Genomic DNA, 22652 nt, shown 5'->3' on the forward strand with positions numbered 1-22652 from the left:
TTCTTACCTTCTTCTCAAAATCCAAGGAAGGATCCATGATGATGTCCCTCATGAAGCGCATCACATAATACCCGCATTCGACACTGCTGGGTTGCTTTGGTGTGCCTGGCAGAGTTTTCCAAATTGGTGCTTTACGGCCTGGTCGCCTATGTGGGAATTATAAATTTTTAAAGCACTGTTCACGATGTTTTTGCCCTCCTCATTAATCACACGATTTCCGCAGAGGATCCAGAAAATAGACCGTTTCCCTCTTTGCTCTCACAATCAGCAAGACCCAATGACGGCTGCACAAAATTAAAATAAAAACGACGGTTAATATAAAAAGTCAGCAAAGAAAACAAACGACAGCGTTATTTATAAAAACCGACGTATTATATAGTTTCACACGACGTAATAACGTAATCATCAGCGTCATTATAAATTTATCACGACGGTAATTAACTACCGACGTGGTTAGTTGTTTCAAACGACCCAATAAATAAATAACCGACATGGTTAGATGTTTCAACGACACAAAATTAGTTAAAGCAGTTTTATAAGTGGTCGTTAGTGAAAATCATACAAACAAAATCCTTTTAAGGAGACTAATCCTGGATTGTAAGGCATCATGAAAATCTGTTCACCATCATTTTCTGAAGTCGTTGGCTACAATTCGTGATCATCGATTAGTGACCAGCGTTGGCACTAACTTGAGCAGGTCGATAAAGCCAACCATCTGCACATATTTGCTTCTCTCAAAGCGATCATCTAAGCACCTAAATATATAAACCAAACGAGCGGTTATTTATAAACAAACGACGTATTATACAATTTCACGACTTAACTGAAATAGAAAGCAGACGTTATAACTAATTTATCACGACGGTAAAAAAAGAACAACGTGGTTAGTGGTTTAAAATGACGCAATAATTAAACCACCGACGTCTTATGCTATAATGTTTGATATTTGATAAGGACAAACCTCATATATACTGCAACCACAGTAGCCCCAATTTCTTCCATGCCTGCAAACTGTGTAATATCTTCATGCAAGACGAAGGTACTGCGATCTGCACCAAACACCTCCTTCTCAATTGTGAAGGTCATGATCTTCTCCTGAGGCTTTAGTGTCGTTTCCACATAACGACAAAGGGATTGTAAGGAAGATGGCACCTCCACATTTGAATAATCAACTACTTCATTACCCTGTTTAAAGAAATAAAGCAAAATAAAATGACGTGGTAATTCAATAAAAACGACGGTTTAAATTAAAAAACGTCGTCTGATAATAATTTAAACCACGGTAATAAAAAACTGCGTTTTAAATAATTTATTACGTCATAGGAAATAAATTCCGACGTCTAATTTGAAAACAAACGACGGTTTAAAGAAAAATATCGACGTCTGAAATGTGAAAAACAAATAAAAAAGGCAAAGTTATGAGAATATACCTCTTCGTCATGCTTTTCTTCATCTTGTTTTTCTTCTTTCTTCTCTTCATCATTTTTGTCTTCCTTTTGGCTTCATCTTTTTTCTCTCTTTTTTTCTTCCTTCTTCCCTTCATCTTTTTTTTCTCCCTTCTTCTCTTCATCTTGTTTTTCTTCTTTCTTCTCTTCATCATTTTTGTCTTCCTTTTTGCCTTCATCTTTTTTCTCTTTTTTTTTCTTCCTTCTTCCCTTCATCTTTTTTTTCTCCCTTCTTCTCTTCATCTTTTTTTTCTTCTTTCTTCTCTTCATCTTGATTTTCTAAAGCCCCAGATTTCTGTTTTAAGTAATAAAGAAATATATATACATAAGACAGATTATACAGAAAGTAAAAAATTAAGGAGTTTCACTAAAACACCCAAAATGGAGGTTGAAATTATAAAAAAACCCAACACCCAAAACACTTTATAAACACACCCAAAACTCATCATTACACACACTCAAAACTCATTTATAAACACACCCAAAAAGTTGACTTTAGAGTTGATTTTGGGTGTGTTTCTATGTTTAAATAGTGCTTGGGTTTTTTTATAAATACATGTCTAGGATTGGGTTTATTTATAAATTTGTAAAAAATTAAATCAAAACGTCGTGGTAAGGCATAACATAAGACGGTATGTAAGAATTATGGACGTCTTAAAATTATTAAACGATGGTAAATAATAAACGTCGTGGTAATTGTCTATTACGTCGGTAAGGACTAAAACCGTCGTCTAAAAACCACAAAGTACGACGTCTAATGGCGTGTAAAACAAGTAAACTAAATACGACGTGGTATTTAAATAAAAACGACGGTTTATTTATAAAATCGTCGTGGTATGGTTTTAAAACGACGGGTTTCTTCATAATAATGACGTCTAATGTTTTAAAAAAACAAAGAATTCAAAGTTCAGATATGTTACCGTTTCTTCCTGCTGTTCCCCATTTTTGGCAGTATCATCCTCTAAATGTAGGGATCTCACATCAGCCCCAGAACAGCTTGCTTTATCAGACATTGGATTTTTGGGACTTTGCTCTAGACCTTGGTTTTGACAGGGGCTAGTTTTCGGTTTAAGCATGCTTGGATCAAAATTGGGGATGAGTTGGGAAAGCTGACTTAGTATATGTTCCCTCTCAGCCTCTACCAATTGTTTGGTTCTAGCCTCCATCCTTAAAGCCTTTTCCCTTAATCTAGCTTCCATCTTCTTAGTCTCTTCTTGAAGGACAATTCTTACACTTTCCTTCAATTGATCGGCAAACTTTACCCTCTGTTGTCTAGGTAAATTGAAGAATTGCCTAAGGAAATCCTAGCACCTACCCCTCTTACTCTCCCTGGATGCTCGGGACCCAAAGCCAAGGTCAACACATCATTACTGCCAGTTACACTAAGACTGCCTTCAGCCACTTGTTTTTGCAATTCATCCTAAAACAAAGACATATAAACAAGTCAGCACAAGAGAAAGACACGACGGTTATTTATAAACAAACGACGCATTATATAATTTCACACGACACAACAACATAGAAATCGACGTTATAATATATTTATAATGACCTTACTTAAATAACGACGTGGTTAGTTGTTTCAAACGACGAAATAAATAAACCACCGACGTCTTATGCTATAATTACAGAAAACAGAGTTGTGATTCCAGATTTAGATCTTTCACGACGTTTTTGAAAATATTTTGACGTAGTAATATCATTCACACGACGAAAAAATTAACCAGACGTCTTATGCTATAATTACAGAAAAGCGAGTTGTGATTCCAGATTTAGATCTTTCACGGACGCTTTTTAAAACATTTCGACGTAGTAAAATAATTCACACGACGGAAAAATATAACATAAGACGTAATAAGAATTATACACAGTTTAATAAAAATTTTAAACAGAGTGTGTAGGCTTACAATTAATTTTGCTTTCTCTGCCACCTTTGGATCCGGGATGTTATCATGTTTGTCCTGTCTAGCTTTCTTCCATAAGGTAGATCGATCAATTTCTACCCCAGGCATGGTTTCCTCCAATTGATCCTCCAAACTAGCATATCCTTTTCGAGACAATCGATGATTGTACTCAAGTTTCTCCCTAATCATGAATGTTGAGAATGCACAGACTCAAATTCTTTGGATAACCTTGAAGCTACAAAGGCATCCCATTCTCGCTTTCTCTATGAATTTATATACTTCAGGGGTTGGCTTAATTTCTCCTCTCCTTGATGTATGGAAGGATATAATGCCAGTCGTCAGTGTAGACTTGAAATTCTTCCATTTCTTGGCAGCATAAGATAACACCGAGGTCTTGCCCCCTTGACCTATCACAAAAGCCATGTCAACGGCTTCCCAAATCTGCTCTTTATATCCTTGGGGATTTCAGCCCATTTCTTGTCCACAAGTGGGACTCTGGAGCGTGCCAACACACCAATGTAGGACTGCATCTCAGTATGTGCAGGGCCACATCCTTTCCCCCTTTTATTGTACTCAACAACTGGCTTGATTTTCTGCAATTTTCTCTTCACAACACGAGGCATTGTGCTCATACCTCGACCTGACTTTGAATCCTCAGAAATTGTTGTCGTGCTGGTTGGTTCTGTCTCAGCAGATGAAACAAACTTCATCTTCTTCAAGGGCTTGTCTTGAGGAGTTACCATTCCAAGCTCCTTACCTCCATTTTTTTTGGAGCCAGAGTCCTTACTTTGGTCTTGAGAAACCATGGTTCAGAAAAAACAAACCTGCAAGTGAAAATATTTCGGGAAAAAAATTAGAACACAAACGACGGTTATTTATAAAATACGACGTATGATAAGATTTTACACGACGTAATAACATAACATCAGACGTAATAAATGTTTAAAACGAGAGTATTTAAACAACGACGAAACAATATTAAAGAAGACGTAATAAGAACTTATTACGGCGATATTTACACGACGTCGTGATATTCAAATTCACACGACGTAAATATTAATATAACGTCGTGTTATGGATATTCACACGACGTAAATAATAAGCTACCGTCGTATTTATAAGAAACCAAAAACATTTTTCTTTCTCTGTGAATGTTTGATTGCAGGTTTAATTTCTCTGAAACATGGTTTTTGTTTTTCCTAATTTGATAAAATACAAAGAAAAAGAAAGAAAGGTTTGGCATCTTTTATAGACGACGGTATCTTAGTATAACGTCGTGGTATGAACATTCACACGGCGTCAATAATAAGATACCGTCGTCTATATAAGATACCAAACCCTATTTTCTTTGTCTTTGTATTTTATCAAATTAGAAAAAACGAAAACCATGGTTCAGAGAAATCAAACCTGCAATTAAACAAGCAAATAAAAAATTGACCGTCATTTTAAAAACAACTTAGATCAATTTTAAGACGACGCTAGGACGAGTGACGAACCGTCGTGGTCTACATATTTAACCACGTAAATAAGAAGCTACCGTCGTCTTATTTAGTTGAATTAGTTGTGTTCAAAGTTGGAAACTTTCCCTCTCTGTCTGTGTATTTTATCAAACTTGGAAAGAATAAAAATGATTTTCGCCAGAAAAAAGGTAAAAAGATTTTCAAAACAAAAACCGTATGAGCATGCAAAATAGCAACAAAAATAGTGAGAAATGAAAGCTTACCTTTTGCGTGCAATGAAAGCTTTCTCTCGGAGATTGGTGTTTAAGTTCAAAGACTACGACGAAGACGAGAGGAAGACGATGAGATACTCTGACAGTGCTCTGACAAGGAAAAAAGACGAAAAGTTTTCTCTGGGAGATTGAAATTTTTTCTCGGGTTTGGAAACAGTGCATGTGTAAGTCAGGTAGACGAAAAGTTGTATATGTATACAAACCGTTTCATAGTAATAAGACGGCGGTTTAAATAGAACGACGACGTATTAATAGACAAACTACGACGATAATTTGAACTTAGGACGTGGTAAATAAATACGACAGTAGTGTTGTAGGTACCGCCGTAGTAAACTCCGAAATAAAAGTCGATAAATCAATATCTCGCGTCATGGTAGAAATATTTAACACCACGGTTTTTTAATTTACCTACGTTTATTTTTATAATATACGTCGTTTTGTTGTAATATACCGACGTGGAATTTTGTAACATAGACGGCGGTTTTTGTAAGGACCGCGTGGGTTTTAAAAATTTATTGTATAAATTTGTCGCTTTCTTTCAGTTTCAGTTTTCATTTAGGTTTCCAAGTTCTTCCTCTCTCAAAGACACTCTCTCTCACATCTCAAAGACAATAATTTGGATGTCTTTCTCAAAGAGAAATGGAGCTTACTCTCCAACAAATCTATGTCCACAAGAGGAAGCTTGTCAATCCTGATAGGAGACTTAGTGCTTCTGAATACTCCTTGCTTTCCATCAAAAGAGATGCAAGCTGACCTCCACTCTCTGTCGAAGGAAAGTTAAGCTTCTCGAAACCTGAAGATCAGATGTCAGCCTCTGCTCGATTTTCTTGGCTAAGAAGATCCGTCAGGTTTGTGATAGAAGAAGATGGGTTATCGGCATTAGTGAAGAAGATGGGTTATCCGTAGAGCTTCTGAAGAAGAAGATGGGTTTTCAAGAATGCGATAAAGAATAGAAATGGCTTCAGAAAGAGAACGGTTAAAGAAATTGAAACAACGATGGTTTTATGTTCTACCGACGTCTTTTTGTAAACTAAGACGACGTAATAATTTTTTTCGCGACGTGTATTCGTTTTAAAAACGTCTTATGTGTAATATAACCGACGTGGATTGTATTTTTATAATTATAAATAGAATTTTTTTTCCCTTGTTCTTTCAGTTTATTTTTCAAAAACAGTGCCTTATAAATAGAGTTTTTTTTCCCGAGGAAATTAAAGTTCTAGAATTTGTAAAGTTTCTTTTCTGGGGGACTGATTTAAATCAAATACCAATATAAAAAACGACTGTTTGTTGTTATACCGTCGTCTTTTTAAACTAAAACGACGCAATATTTTTTTCGCGACGTGGATTCGTTTTTCAAACGTCGTTATGTGTAATATAACCGACGTGGATTTTTATAATTATAAATATAATTTTTTCCCTTGTTCTTTCAGTTTATTTTTCAAAAAAGTGCCTTATAAATAGAGTTTTTTCCGAGAAATTAATGTTCTAGAATTTGTAAAGTTTCTTTCCGGGACTGATTTAAATCAAATACCAATATAAAAACAACGACTGTTTGTTGTTATACCGTAAATCTTTTAAACTAAAGCGACGCAATATTTTTTTCGCGACGTGGATTCGTTTTTCAAACGTCGTTATGTGTAATATAACCGACGTGGATTTTATTTTTATAATTATAAATATAATTTTTTTTCCCTTTTCTTTCAGTTTATTTTTCAAAAACAGTGCCTTATAAATAGAGTTTTTTCCCGAAATTAATGTTCTAGAATTTGTAAAGTTTCTTTTCGGGTGACTGATTTAAATCAAATACGAATATAAAAACAACGACTGTTTTTTGTTATACCGTCGTCTTTTCTTTTCGTCTTAAGTAAGACTAAAACGACGTAATGTATTTGTTAACCGACGTGGATTATTTTTGTTAAACGTCGTTATGTGTAATATAACCGACGTGGATTTGGTTTTTTAATTATAAATAGGGTTTTTTTTCACGGGTGCTTTCAGTTTTAGTATTCGATTAGGGTTTCAACTTCTTCTTGCCCCTTTCTCTGTCTCACCTCATCTCTTGGGAGGCAATTGTTTGAATGTTGGCTTATGTGTATGTTTGTGTATCTAATTCACAAACATACACGCATCACCAATTTTCAAAAAATTGTCTCTCTGATTGCAAATCTGTGGTTACCGTCGTGAAGTTTTAGGAGGCAATTGTTTGGATGTTGATGTGTGTGTGCGTTTGTGTAGATATACAAATGCACACACATCATCCACTTCCAAAATTGTCTCTCTGATTGCAAATCTGAGGCTGCCGATGTCAAATTTCAGAATCAATTTTTTGGATGTTAATGTGTATGTGCGTTTGTGTATCTCAAAGACACAAATACACATACATCATTAACCTCTAAAGTATTGTCTTTCTGGTAAGATTATGATGAGCAACAGAGTTCCTATCTTGTAAGATTTCCTAACCTTTGTGATCTCAGAAAAATCTGATTATGTCGGCGGTTTTCTATATAAACCGTCGTGGTTATTTCAATTCTTGTCATTAAGTAGATCTACCGACGTAGGATAACAAAATCCAAGAAATAAATTGTTAAAAAAAATTCTTATTCAGACGGCGGTTTAAATATAATGTATGACGTATAAAGTGGATAAATACGACGTTAAATTGTATAATACGTCGTTAAATGAAAACCCCAACTTGGTGAGATTTAAAGATATCATCGTAGAAATACGAGAAAGACGTCGTTATATTTATCTTTGCCGTAGTTGTACATTAATTTAATATGGCGATATTTTGTATTTTACCGCCGTGGATTTATTTGTAATTATACGGCGCCTTATACGAAAACTTGGTCGTTAATTTTGGGTAAAAATCGGCGGCTTTTTTTGAAATCGTCGTCTTTACTTTCTACGTCGGTCGGTTCATAACTTCCGCCGTTATTTGTTGGCTATGATTTTACCACTTGAAAATCCTATTTCAATAAGACGTCGGTTTTTTAATTAAGTACGTCGTGTTTTAGGAACAGCCATTTGAATCTCCATTTTTTAGTTGTCTAAGGTGTTATTACACGGCGGTTTTATAAAACCGTCGTCTTTTAAAAAACAACGACGGTTTTCACTTAGACCGTCATGTTTTTCTGGTCGTCTTTTTCACTTTTTGTAGTAGTGTTAATTATTTTCTTATTTAACGGAATTTATTGCTCCAAAATTTCTTTGTCGATAGTGGTTTCTCGACGTGAAAACGAATACTCACGCGAATGGGATAGATAATGACATATTTTGTAAATTTGAAACTAAATATTGAAATTTGAAAATAATGGCATAATGGCATATGCTGTAATTTTGATCATTTTTAAATTATATTATTGTAAAATTAGGTACTACTTTTTGGTCTTTAACCTTATGCTAATGAGATGAAATTGTATTCCTATATTCTAAATTAGTAAATAATTTTGTGTTTTAAAACTAAAGCAACCTATTTTTTATTTCGTTCATTGAGTTGCTGGGACCTACATATACTTATGCAATATCACTATTTTATACAAAACTGTTCGACTAAGTATTAGTTAAAGAGAGTTGTTTCAGAAAACGTGAACTCTCACAGCCAATTTATCGATAATGTTCGAGAACTTTTGGGGCCAGGACCACTTTAGGCCATATACTGGCTCCTCCCTATTGACTATACATTAGCTAGGGTTAATGCATTAGATTAAGCCAAACTCGTGTATTTACATATTAATTGCAACTTGTCATGGGTTGTCATTGTGCAGTAGTTAGGGTTAATGAATTATAGGTTTTATGCCAAATTTTTTTTGGTCAAAGGTTTTAAGCCAAACTATAAGTATGGTTTTAAGCCAAATTTAAGCCAAACTATAATGCTAATGTATTTTAACCAATTTTTCAGTCTTTTTATTTATTTATTTCAATTCACGCACCCAGATTCTAGAATATTCTTTATTTTCGAATTGGGTCGTGACAAGCAATCCGATCCGATATGCCAAATCATCGAAACTGATTAAAATTGGATTGGATTGGATCTTGCACAACCCTAAAACCAGTTATCGGCGGTGTATTCAATCCATACTTATGTGGCATTTTATGATTTTAATGGAATTTAAAAGTCTAGAGGTATTCAACTCAAATTTTTAAAGACTTTATAAAAGTCTAGTCGACTGTGACTTTTAAAAAGTCTTTAAATGCTTAGCGGTATCCAAATATTTAATGACTTTTATGGTTCGTTCGTGGTGATCATAATGAATTTCAAAATAACGCTTGCTTAGCCCTTACTTAATGAAGGGACTTAGGTTTCACAAAGTCTCATCTTAAAGTTCGACGTAATTTCTGAAGTTCCTTCTTTGGAGTTGCCAAATGGCTTACCTGGTCTACATGAACTTATAAGTGCCAGGAGAGCCCAAATCTTGTCCAAGTGACTCATCCAAACGAACCCTTAAGAGTTTGTTAAATAGTGAATTTATGTAGACTTCTAAGGGTAAAGATTAAGACCAAAAGTTTGGCCAATTCACTAGATCTGTGTAAAATGCGGAGAAATTATCGTATGGTACATGAATGTGGTAGTGTGCTATATTGGGTTTCACATGTTATGATATGATTGAACGCAAAGTGATATTTTACACAAACACATGGACGAGTTATATCTAATACCAACTTCGAGCATATAAGACTCCATTTGGATGGAGGGATTCTAAATCGATGAATTTAGATAACATTATAAAGTAAAATTATTTGTATCGACTATTACAATTCATGTATGCCAAGAATTGGACAAGAGAAAAAGAAACAAAATTACAATTCAAATTATTCCTCGCATACAGTCACTTCAAATGTACTACATTTAGTTATTTCAAATACATTCAATCTAATGTGGTTCTTGTTCTTATAGCAAATTTGGGCTCGTCTAATCCAAATAATTCCTTTCAAATCCCTCTATCAAATGGAGCCTAAAATCGTAAATTTCTCCCATCCCACGCATGCATTTATGCTCATACCTTTCACAACAGCATATATATTCTTCTTCTTCTTCACCATTACATATAACTTCAGCCAAATCCAAAGGAATCAGAAAAACCCAAAATCAGAGATGGGATTTGAAAATGAGCACATTGTGATGCTGCCATTCATGGCTCAAGGCCATATCATACCATTTCTAGCACTAGCAAAGCAAATCCAGCAAAGAACAAACTTCACCATCACCATTGCCACAACCCCCCTCATCGTCCAGTCCCTCCAATCCACCATTGCCACCTCATCAAACAACAACACCATCAACTTGGCTGAGCTTGCATTTTGTAGCACAGACCATGGCTTGCCCCCAAACACTGAAACCCCAGAGAACTTGCCTCTCAGCAAACTGATCAATCTTGTTGCTGCTTCTGTCAGCCTTGAAGCTCCTGCTCGCCGCCTAATCTCCGACATCATGGAAAAGGAAGGCCGCCCGCTGCTTTGCATAATCTCTGATGTGTTTTTCGGATGGGCTAATGATGTTGCAGACAGCTTAGGCACTGTCAATGTGAGCTTCACAACAGGTGGTGCTTATGGAACTGCAGCTGACACCTCTATTTGGCTCAACCTCCCACACCGCTCTACAGAGGAGGACTTCTTCACCGTTCCTGGGTTCCCTGAACAGTGCTGTTTCAATATCTCTCAGCTGGATCCATTTACAAGAGCTGCAGATGGTACAGATTCTTGGTCCAGATTTTTCCAGCCTCAAATTTCACTTTCTACTAAATCTTTTGGTTGGCTGTGCAATACTGTGGAGGAAATTGAACCCTTTGGATTGGACATCTTGAGGAATAACTTGAGGCGTCCTGTTTGGTCCACTGGGCCTCTCATTCCTAGAGAGGCACTGAAGAACACATCAACTTTGGATTTAAGTGTCTCAAGGCAACGTGCGGGAAAAAAACTGAGTTTTCCTGCTGAGAAATGCCTTGAATGGCTTGATCAACATACTTCAGATTCTGTTATTTATATTTCGTTTGGTTCTCAGAACACAATCAGTGAAAGCCAAATGAAGGAATTGGCTATTGGGTTGGAAGAAAGCGGGAGGGCTTTCATTTGGGTCATAAGGCCTCCAGTAGGATTTGATTTGAAAGGAGAGTTCAGAGAAGAGTGGCTGCCTCAAGGATTTGAAGAGAGAATGAACAAAAGCAAACAAGGGTTGTTGGTGCACAATTGGGCACCTCAGTTGGAGATTTTATCACACAAAGCCACAAGGGTGTTTGTGAGTCACTGTGGGTGGAATTCAGTGATGGAGAGCTTGAGCCAGGGTGTGCCAATTGTTGGGTGGCCATTGGCAGCAGAGCAGGCTTATAATTCAAAGATGTTGGAGGAGGAGATGGGTGTGAGTGTGGAGCTGACAAGGGGTGTGCCGAGCAAAATTGTTGGGGAGGAGGTGAAGGGTGTGATTGATTTGGTGATGGATGAAAGTGGGAAAGGAGGAGAGATGAGGAAAAATGCTGCTGTGATTAAGGAGAAGATAAGAGCATCAATAAGAGATGATGATGAAGAAAAAGGGTCTTCTGTTAAGGCAATGGATGATTTTGTTGCTGTTCTGTTATCAAAGAGACAAGAATCATCAAAATCCAGTAACTCCATTGTTAGTAATTAGGTTTTTCTCTTGAAGAGAAATGAAAGAATCTTTGTAACTTTCAAGTCATCTGAGAAATGACCTATTGTTTGCAAATTATGGAGCCAATGTTTTAGGGACTTATGAATAAGTACTTTGGAATTCTAATATTAAATACTACTCGTGGATATGGCAAGAGGTTGAAAATCATGACTATAGCTTTAAATTTGATTTTTGAACTTGAACCAAAGAAATATCGAATATGGGAAACCCTAAAAATCTCTCTCAACTCTCTTTTTCTAAGGGGGCTGTGTGTTTCTTGAGTGGGGACTCCCCCTCCTCCTCTATCTCTCTCTCTCTCTCTCTCTCTCTCTCTCTCTCTCTCTCTCTCTCTCTCTCTCTCTGTGGGCGTAATGCCTGAAAATTGACACACCTCTTCCCATCTTTCTATCAATGACAAGCTTTTTTGTGCAAATATTCTCCGGGAAGACGTCTTCACACTCGATCCTCTTCTTCACACTCAATCCTCTTCTTCCCCGATCCTTGAAAAATAGATTCGGTCAACGGTGCACACCCAGGGTGTTGGCCAAAGGTCCTCTGATGCCTAAGTCAGATAAATGGTCTTAGGAAGATGCAGCTTTAACTGAAAAGGGTGGAGCTTTGGTATTAGGAAGATATAGCTTTAACTGAAAATGGTGGAGCTTTCTCTATGGTACAAGAGAGAAGAGGGGCGGCTCATGGCCTTGAGAGAGGGCCAGAGTAGGGATGACAATAGGCGGATATGACAATACCATCCCCATCCCGCCCCATCCCGGTGAGGAGTTTTGCGAAATCCCTGTCTCCGTTCCCGTAGGGGATATCGCCATCCCGAGCCGGGATGAACCCAACCAAAACCTACTCCAAAACCCAATTCTCCAAAGGTGACCAAATAATTAGAAAAAAGAAAAGGGTAAACAAACACAGGAAAAAAAGAGAGAAGAGAACAGATTACAACAATACTACAAAATTGTTAAACAACACAAACTAGACGACAATGGATCTAAAAATCGTCATTGTGTTCCAAAAAAGCGGTTTTTAAAATGGTTGTGTATAATCTAGTACACCACTAAGAGCATCTCAGCGCCAGACCCAAGCGGGAAAGGCTGCTGGCGAGCCCAAGACGACTCAGTAGCGACATCAGCAGGTTTCGTGGTGGGTCCCACCAGCCCGGAGAGCCAAGGGCAAGTCTTGCTGAAGCCCGAGTCTTGTGATGTCGGCCGCGGTAATTCCAAATTTTTACCATTGGCGCGTGCAACAAAAATTTGACTTTAATCTGTTGGCGTCGGCTGACTCTAAGCGACGCCACACGACAACCTCCAACGGGCGTTTGCCACGTGGCTCGAGGACTCGGATGGTTTTTTTCCAAAATCCGGTCCTCTTTTTTGGCTAAAAAATTGCAAAATAATTCGAAAAAATTATGAAATTTTTTTTTTAAAATACCCAAAAATTATGTATTTTTTCTCTATAAATACCTAACCATTTTATTTACTTTCCACACTAAATCTTCATACAATTTCTTCTCCATCCAATAGTTTTTACTTTCCACTCACATTATTCACTTTCCACACCAATTCTCCATACAAACTTTTCTCCTTCCAATATTTTTTATCTCCACTCACATTTTTCACTTCCACACCAATTCTCCATACAAACTCTTCTCCTTCCAATATTTTTTACTCTCCACTCACATTTTTCTACTACTTTCCATTTGTATAAAAAAACGAATGGCATCTTCTGTCGAAGTCGAGGCTCGTGGTCAACGAATGAAGATATTGCGTTGTGTCAATCTTGGGTGAACATTAGTCATGACCCTATCACGGGCAATGAGATGAAGTTTCATCACATGTGGAACAAAATTCATGGAGAATTTTGTCAAAGATCGGGTTCTATTCGGACCGAAATGGCATTGTCTAGTAGATGGAAATTTCTGAATAAAGAGTTAGGGAAATGGAGAAATGCCTTGACAAAAGCAAAGGCGAACATTCGAAGCGGTCAAAATTTGACCGATGAGGTAAAATATTTATAATTGCCATTTTAATCAATTCAATGTCACTTTTTATTTATTGCATATTCTATTTGTTTTTCTTTCATAATCTTTTTTTCTTGGTGCTCCTTTAATTTGTCTATATTTTCTTGTATAATCAATTTTATTTTTGCATTTCAAAATAGTTTATATTTTCTTGCATAATAATTTGTGTTTCTTGCACTTCCAATTATTTATTTTTAATAGATCATACAAGCACAAATGTGGTTTGGTGCCATGGGGCAAGGCAAAAAAAGTTTCGTGCATTTCCATTGTTGGGAAATTGTGAAGGATTGTTCGAGATTCAAAATTATTCCCACCGGTCCGCCGGTTGTGATGAATGAGACGCCACTCCACGATTCGACATCAACCGATTCTCCATTGGACTCCCCAATGGAAATGGAGTCACCATTTGTGCCACGTCCGCCGAGACCTATTAGGAGAAAGGCAGCAAAGGCCAAGAGAGGGGGCACTTCGACCAATGAATGTGTACAATTATTGGAGCAAATAGCTAAGAGCATCTCATTAAGAATGGAGAGAGACTTGAAAAGAGATGAAATGGACGTGGCACGAGAGGAAGCATTTGCTATTCAACAACAGAAGGCACAAGAAAAAGACATAGATGATAGAGAGATGAAAATCATGGCCATAGATATGAGCCATATGTCTCCCGAAACAAAGGCTTATTGGAAGCTACGACGAAGAGATGTGATGAGAAGAAAACTTTTCCATGACGACGGATCTAGCAATACGGATTGGTTAAATGATGAAAACCATTAGGTTGTATTGAAACACCTTTGCCATATGTTGTATTGTTGTATTGTTGTATTGTTGTATTGTTGTATTGTTGTATTGTTGTATTATCCTTTAAATTGTTGTATTGTTGTATTATCCTTTAAATTGTTGTATTGTTGTATTATCCTTTAAATTATTGTATTGTTCTATTATCCTTTAATTTGTTGTATTGTTCTATTATCCTTTAATTTGTTGTATTGTTTCCTTTTTATTCAATAAAAAAAGCATTAAATAATATGACTATTTATTAAAAGCATTTGAGCATCAAAACAAATATGAATTAAAAACAAACCTTCATTTATTGCAAACAACACACAAAACAAACCATACATAAAAGCATAATAATAATAAAAAGCATAATTCAAAAAACACCACACACAAAATAAAGCATAATTAAAAACAAAGCATAATTCCAAACAAAGCACTAATCTTGACTTCATCCATTGTGATTGCCTTTCATCTCCCACAAGTGCTCGACCAAGTCAACTTGACGTATCTCGTGAACATATGAAGATTGCATTTCTTCATACCGATCAATCATGGGGTTGTTGAATTGACCATCCCGAAGTAACGGTTCGGGCTCCAGGGGTAGTCCATTTGGTCCAATCGGCCTTTCATATATTCTTGTCAACTCCGTGTTCATGGGATCGGGTTCAAACACCTCTGGAGCATCGTAGTCATACTCATCATCCACAATCATGTTGTGGAGGATGATGCAAGTCATCATAATACTCTGCAACACCTCCTCATCTAGCATCCAAGCAGCACCCCTAATAATTGCCCAACGAGCTTGCAAGATACCAAAACACCTCTCCATGTCTTTCCTGTAACCTTCTTGAAAAGAAGCAAAGCTTCTTTCCTTCTCGGATTGGGGATTCGGAATTGTTTTCACAAATGTCGTCCACCTAGGATAAATTCCGTCGGCAAGGTAGTACGCACCATTTTGAGTATACGGTATTGTTGATTTGGTACGTGACCTGGGGGGAATGACCTCGCAATACCTCGTCGAAGACCGGGGATTGATGATGAGAGTCTCAAATTACATCTTTTTACTATTATTTTGGAGACTTTATGATATAATTTTGGCTTAATGAATATAATTTCACTTGTTGTTACATTTTATTCTCACCAACTGGATTTATGAATTTTCTATATTAATTTGGTGAACTTATTAGGTGAATTTATCTTCCGTAGGAAGTTGGAAAGCCAAAAGATGAAGACATACATTTGTCCAAGTTCAAGCTAGGTGTGAAGAGAATTGCTGGCAGATTTAATTGAAGAATTGATTGTGGGATTATTGTGATTATAAAGAGAAGTAAAGAGGGAGAAGAGAAGACAAAACCGTTGAAGCTAAAGAGCCTATTTTATGTCAGCCATTTAACGCCCACTTACCTCACCGTTATTTCTTTTCCACTAACTCTTCACCATCAACACATGTTTAATCCAATTAATCACTCAATTAGACCCTTCATCACCTACCATGAATGTATTAACTTCCCACTCACCTCATTGACTACTATAAATCACCCATCAACTTATTTGGCAAGGACACCCCTACGACAGATTTCTTTATCCATTTAGTTTATGTTTTCTTTTGTAATGAGTTGCTAGAACTCTAGCTAAGGCTAAAGGGAATGTTCTTTGAGTAAGTTTGTGAATTGTTCTTTAATCCAATATACGGTATGAATTGCTAAATTCTTTTATTTTTGTTGTTCAATATTTTCATATCCTTTTATTTTGATTGATGTTAAGTGCTATTATCTTTTCATGAGTTCAATTATATTTTTCTCATTGTTAAGAACTGACTTGGCATGCTTTTAAATTAAAAGAGTAGATATTAAGCAACTCCATTTTCTGAACAATCATTAATAAAAGATTACATTGAAAAATTAAATTGGTTTTAATTTCTTTATCTTCCGGTTAAAGTTCTCAATGATGATTTTAGTCGAGTTATAATTTGGATTAAAGAGCATGAAACATATTTTGTTTAAAGAATTGAACCTTGATGCCTCAGCATTTCCATTATTGATATTACATTTTTAAACTCAATTTTCCACAACAATCAAATCAAATTACTTTTCCATTTTGCTTGTCACTTTTATTGTGGTACGTTTAATTATTTCTTTGTGTGCAGATATTTGCCTACCTGCTCCTTGAGGATACGATACTTGGACTTCCAAGATTATTACTACGTGTGACTACTTGCACTTGGGTAGACGCAACAAGTTTTTGGCGCCGTTGCCGGGGAGCAGTGAAGCGAAAAGTAGCACAAGGAAATTCATTGTTAAGGTTTGCGGTTTTAGTTTCCAAAGCTAATTCGGTAAGGCTTATCAAACTCAATTTTTCATTTCTGTTTTTATTTTTGTTTGTTTTTGTCTTAGTTTTTTTTTAATATTAAAAAAATTTAAAAAAATTAGTTTAGATTTTATTTATTTATTTGTTACTTCTTTATTTTGTTTATGAGATATCGTGATCGGTTTGGTAGATTTGCAAAGAAACCTCAATTTGACCAAATTTCATCACAAATGGCTGAGAATAATAATAATAATAATGCATTGGAAGGCCCCCAAAATGATGAAGATAATCATAGTGTTCATAATGATGAGAATCCACTTGTTAGGACATTACATGATTATTTGCATCCTGCTCGTACAAGTGTGCCATCTTGCATCATTTTTCCGTTGAATGGTCAAACTTTTGATTTTAAACCGGGCATGATACAACTTTTACCAACTTTTCATGGAATGGAATCTGAAAATCCATATTCACATGTGCGTGAGTTTGAGGAAGTTTGTGGAACTTTTCCAACACAAGGGTGTAGGCTTGATACAGTTTTGCTAAAACTTTTTCCATTTTCACTGAAAGATAAAGCGAAAACTTGGCTTTATTCTCTAAGGCCAAGAACAATTGGAACATGGCTTGAAATGCAAACTGAATTTTTCAAGAAATTTTTCCCAATTCAAAAGACAAATTCTTTGAAAAGACAGATGACCACATTTTCTCAAAAAGATACTGAGTCTTTACCTCAAGCTTGGGAAAGATTTAAAGATTTGTTAATGTTATGTCCTCACCATGGTTTTGAAAGATGGAGGGTGGTAAGTCATTTTTATGATGGTTTAACACCTAAAGATCGACAATTTATTGAGATGATGTGCAATGGAAATTTTATGTATAAAGATCCTGAAGATGCTTTTGATTTTCTTGATGAAATTGCAGAGAAATCTCAGATTTGGAGCACTCCCAACACATTTGAGCCTAATTCCCAAAAGGCAAAGTCTTCCATTAATCCTTCTAGCGGCGGTATTTATCACCTTAAGGAGGAAGATAGTCTCAAAGCTCAATTGGCAACAATGGCTAGGGAAGTTGAAACTCTAAAATCAAAATTGCCTCAAAAAGTTAATTCAATTGCAAGTCAAGAAATTTTTGAGATTTGTGAAGTTTGCGGGGTCATGGGACATGTAACAAAAGAGTGTCCAACACTTCCAGCTTTCAGAGAAATGTTGCATGATCAAGCAAACTTTGTGAATCAATTTAAAAAACCATCCACTTTTTCTGAAACTTATAATCCAGGATGGAGAAACCACCCAAATTTCAGTTGGAGAAATAATACTAATAATAATGTGCCTCAACAAAAATCTAATTCTTTTTATTATTCTCCACAGGTGGAAGGGCAATCATCGTCATCAAATTTGGAAGATGTTATGAAGCAATTCATACAAAGCCAAACTGCCACAAATCAAAAGAATGCACAAGACATTGGTGAGATTAAGAGCACTCTTTCCAAACTCACTTCTTCACTGTCAATTCAGGAAAAGGGTAAATTTCCTTCTCAAGTCCAACCTAATCCACATGCACAGTTAGAGGTAAATACCCCTTCTTCTTCTTCTTCTTCTTTGAATGAAAATAAGCATGAATATGTGAAGGCTGTCACTACTCTTCGTAGTGGAAAAATAATTGGGAAAGATGATTTAGTAACAGTTGAAAATAAAAAGAATTCAGAAAAATCCAAAAATAATGAAAAAGAAAATAATGATTCTGAAATTGTTAAGTGCCCTTTTCCTGCTCCATTCCCACAAGCACTTAAGGTTGGAAAGAAAAATCAAAATCCTGAAATTTTGGAGGTTTTTAAACAAGTGAAAATCAATATACCTCTTTTGGATGCTATAAAACAAATTCCTTCATATTCAAAATTTTTAAAGGATTTATGCACTATCAAAAGAAAGCACAATGTTGATAAGACCGCATTTTTAACTGAAAATGTAAGTGCAATTCTTCAAACTAATACTCCACCCAAGTACAAAGATCCAGGTTGTCCCACAATTTCTTGTATTATTGGAAATTTTATCATTGAACAAGCTTTATTGGATTTGGGTGCTAGTGTTAATTTGTTGCCTTACTCGGTTTATAAGCAATTGGGTCTTGGTGAATTAAAACCCTCCTCAATAACATTGCAATTGGCTGACCGTTCAGTCAAAATCCCAAGAGGTATGGTGGAAGATGTGCTGGTTCAGGTAGACAAATTTTATTTTCCATTGATTTTATAGTTTTGGATATCTGAACGATTGTGTATTCTAATTCTCAAATTCTGTTATTCTTGGAAGACCATTTCTTGCTACATCTAATGCTCATATAAATTGCAGGAATGGACTTATGCAACTATCATTTGGGAACATGACATTGGAGCTCAACATATTCAACATATGCAAGCAGCCAGCAAACAATGAAGATGACAAAGAAGTTTACATGATCGAGACGATTGTTCAAAATTGCTTTAATTCTTCTTTTCCTTCTGATCCATTGCAAATTTGTTTAGTAAATGGGGATTGTAATTTTGCACAAGATTTTGAAGTACAATATCTTTGTTCTTTGTTGGATTCTGCGCAGGTACAAGAACATAATGGTTGGATACCAAAATATGAGGAGCTGCCAACTGTGAGTGATGAGACAAAATCATCAAGAGAAGAAGCCCCAAAGTGTGAATTGAAGCCTCTTCCTGCTGGACTTAAATATGCTTTTCTGGGAGAAGATGAGACCTATCCTGTGGTAATATCTTCTAAACTAGAGCTTTTGCATGAAGGTATGTTACTTAAAGTTTTGAAAGATCATAGGACTGCTATTGGATGGACTTTATCTGATATTAAAGGTATTAGTCCTTTGGTTTGCACACACAAAATTTTTCTTGAAGAAGATGCTAAACCAGTTAGGCAGGCTCAACGTAGACTTAACCCAACAATGAAAGAAGTTGTGCAAAAAGAAGTACTTAAACTTTGGGATGCAGGTATCATATATCCAATTTCTGATAGCAAATGGGTAAGTCCTACACAGGTTGTTCCAAAAAAATCAGGAGTCACAGTAGTTGAAAATGATAATGGAGAAATGGTACCAACTAGGGTCACTACTGGATGGAGAATGTGTATTGATTATCGTAAATTGAACTCAGTCACAAGAAAGGATCATTTTCCTTTACCATTTCTTGACCAAATTTTGGAAAGAGTTGCAGGGCATATGTATTATTGTTTTTTAGATGGTTATTCAGGATATTATCAAATTGAGATTTCATTAGAAGATCAAGAAAAAACAACTTTTACTTGCCCATTTGGAACTTTCGCTTTTAGAAAAATGCCTTTTGGTCTTTGCAATGCACCAGCTACATTCCAACGTTGCATGATAAGCATATTTAGTGACATGGTAGAAAAATATTTAGAAGTTTTCATGGATGATATTACTGTGTTTGGTGATTCATTTTCTGATTGTTTATCTAACTTGGAGAATGTTCTTATCAGGTGTAAGGAGAAAAATTTGGTGCTTAACTGGGAGAAATGCCAATTCATGGTCACATCTGGCATAGTACTTGGACACATTGTTTCTCACAAAGGAATTGAAGTAGATAAGTCAAAAATTGATTTAATTGCTAATCTGCCTATTCCTAAAACTGTTAAAGATATTAGATCTTTTTTAGGACATGCAGGTTTTTATCGGAGATTCATACAAAATTTTAGTGCAATTGCAAGGCCATTGAATAATCTCTTGGAGAAAGATGCTAAATTTGATTGGAATTATGCATGTCAAGAAGCATTTGAGAAATTGATTAAAATGCTAACATCAACTCCTGTAATGCAGCCCCCAGATTGGTCCATGCCGTTTGAAATAATGTGTGATGCTAGTGATGGTGCTATTGGTGCAGTGCTAGGCCAAAGAAAAGACAAGAAGCCTGTTGTCATCTGCTACGCAAGCAGAACTTTGAATAGTGCACAGAAAAATTACACTACAACTGAAAAAGAATTGCTTGCTGTAGTTTTTGCCTTGGAAAAGTTTAGGTCATATATTTTGGGCTCACAAATTGTTGTTTTTACAGATCATTCGGCCTTGAAGTATTTATTGACAAAGAAGGAAGCCAAATCACGATTGATTAGATGGATTTTGCTTCTCCAAGAATTTGATCTTACAATCAAGGACAAGAAAGGAGTGGAGAATGTTGTTGCAGACCATCTTTCTAGGATATCTTTTGAGGAGCCTTATGAATATTTGCCTATAAAAGATTCATTTCCTGATGAACAATTGTTTAGTGTTTCTACATTACCATGGTTTGCTAACATTGTGAATTTTCTTGCTACAGGTCTTATTCCACCTCATTGGACCTCACAAGATAAAAAGAAATTTATGGTTGAGGTGAGAAAATTCTTTTGGGATGACCCGTATCTCTTCAAATATTGTCCCGACCAGGTAATCCGTAGATGTGTTCCTGATGATGAAATATTTAGTGTCATATCTTTTTGTCATTCTGAGGCTTGTGGAGGTCACTTTTCTTCCAAAAAGACTTCGGCCAAAATTCTTCAATGTGGTTTTTATTGGCCTAGACTTTTTAAAGATGTGTATGAATTTTGCAAAACTTGTCCAAGTTGTCAAAAGTTGGGAAAAATTACTCGACGTAATATGATGCCTCTTAACCCAATTTTAATTATTGAAATTTTTGACTGTTGGGGCATTGATTTTATGGGTCCTTTTCCTCCATCTTTTGGTTACTTATATATCCTTGTTGCTGTGGATTATGTTTCAAAATGGATTGAGGCCATACCATGTCGGAAGAATGATCATAAAACTGTTTTGAAATTTTTGAAAGAAAATGTATTGTCCAGGTTTGGTATTCCTAGAGCGATCATCAGTGATGGAGGATCACATTTTTGCAACCGACCATTTGAAGCTTTGATGAAAAAATATGGGATAACCCATAAGATTTCCACTCCATACCATCCACAGACAAATGGCCAAGCAGAACTTGCAAACAGGGAAATCAAGCAAATTTTGGAAAAGACGGTGAATCCAACCCGGAAGGATTGGTCATTGAGACTAACTGATGCCTTGTGGGCATACCGTACTGCATACAAATCACCTCTTGGTATGTCTCCATATAGGCTAGTTTATGGTAAACCTTGTCATTTACCTGTTGAATTAGAACATAAAGCATATTGGGCTATCAAATTGTTTAACTTTAGTCTTGGAGATGCAGGTACCTTGAGAAAACTCCAATTGAATGAACTTGAGGAAATCAGGAATGATGCATATGAGAACTCACGAATTTACAAAGAACGTACTAAAGTTTTTCATGATAAAAATATTTTGAGGAAAAATTTTGAGCCTTCTCAACTTGTTCTTTTGTATAATTCTAGACTTCATTTGTTTCCTGGAAAATTAAGAACTAAATGGACAGGGCCTTTCATTGTTAAAAAAGTTTTCCCATATGGGACTGTTGAAGTTGAGGATCCCAAGAATGGAAATATTTTTAAGGTTAATGGCCAACGACTTAAACCTTACTTGGGGAGATGTGTTCCAGAAGATGAGACAGTTTCTTTGAACGAACTTGTTTACCAGGATTGATTGGACTTCCCTTAGTCCATCTGTTGTATATAATTAGTTTAGAATTTTTGTTCACTTGCTATAAAAAAATAAAAATAAAAAATAAAAATAAAAAAATTCGACATTTCTGTTTTTTTGTTTTGTTTTTACACTAACACGTTGCAGGCTTTCACTTTGGATGTCAATTCTCAGGTAATGCTACCCTCTTCTTTTTATTATGCTTATATGTTTAAACATTGAGGACAATGTCAATCTTTGGTTGGGGGTGGAGAAGATGTGTTTA

General features: G+C 35.9%; 1 protein-coding gene, 1 non-coding gene and 1 pseudogene across 2 annotated transcripts; 2 read left to right on the forward strand and 1 right to left on the reverse strand.

Annotated features, from left to right (window-relative positions):
- The first annotated feature begins 10132 nt into the window (after nt 1–10132).
- Nucleotides 10133–11765, forward strand: LOC103322546 (UDP-glycosyltransferase 92A1 pseudogene; annotated as a pseudogene).
- A 5275-nt stretch (nt 11766–17040) lies between these two features.
- Nucleotides 17041–22390, forward strand: LOC148920403 (uncharacterized). The gene is made up of 7 exons (XM_089046221.1): nt 17041–17170; nt 17645–17877; nt 17986–18932; nt 19108–19592; nt 20040–20300; nt 20871–20922; nt 21301–22390. Exons 1-7 carry the CDS (start codon nt 17041–17043, stop codon nt 22388–22390), a joined length of 3198 nt encoding a protein of 1065 aa, XP_088902347.1.
- LOC148920404 (small nucleolar RNA R71) lies at nt 17486–17594 on the reverse strand. Its single transcript, XR_016124825.1, has one exon. It is a non-coding gene; the product is annotated as a small nucleolar RNA R71 (small nucleolar RNA).
- Nucleotides 22391–22652: the final 262 nt, after the last annotated feature.

This window comes from Prunus mume, linkage group LG2 (assembly GCF_029339155.1).
Source record: "Prunus mume cultivar Tortuosa linkage group LG2, ASM2933915v1, whole genome shotgun sequence".
Classification (NCBI taxonomy): domain Eukaryota; kingdom Viridiplantae; phylum Streptophyta; class Magnoliopsida; order Rosales; family Rosaceae; genus Prunus; species Prunus mume.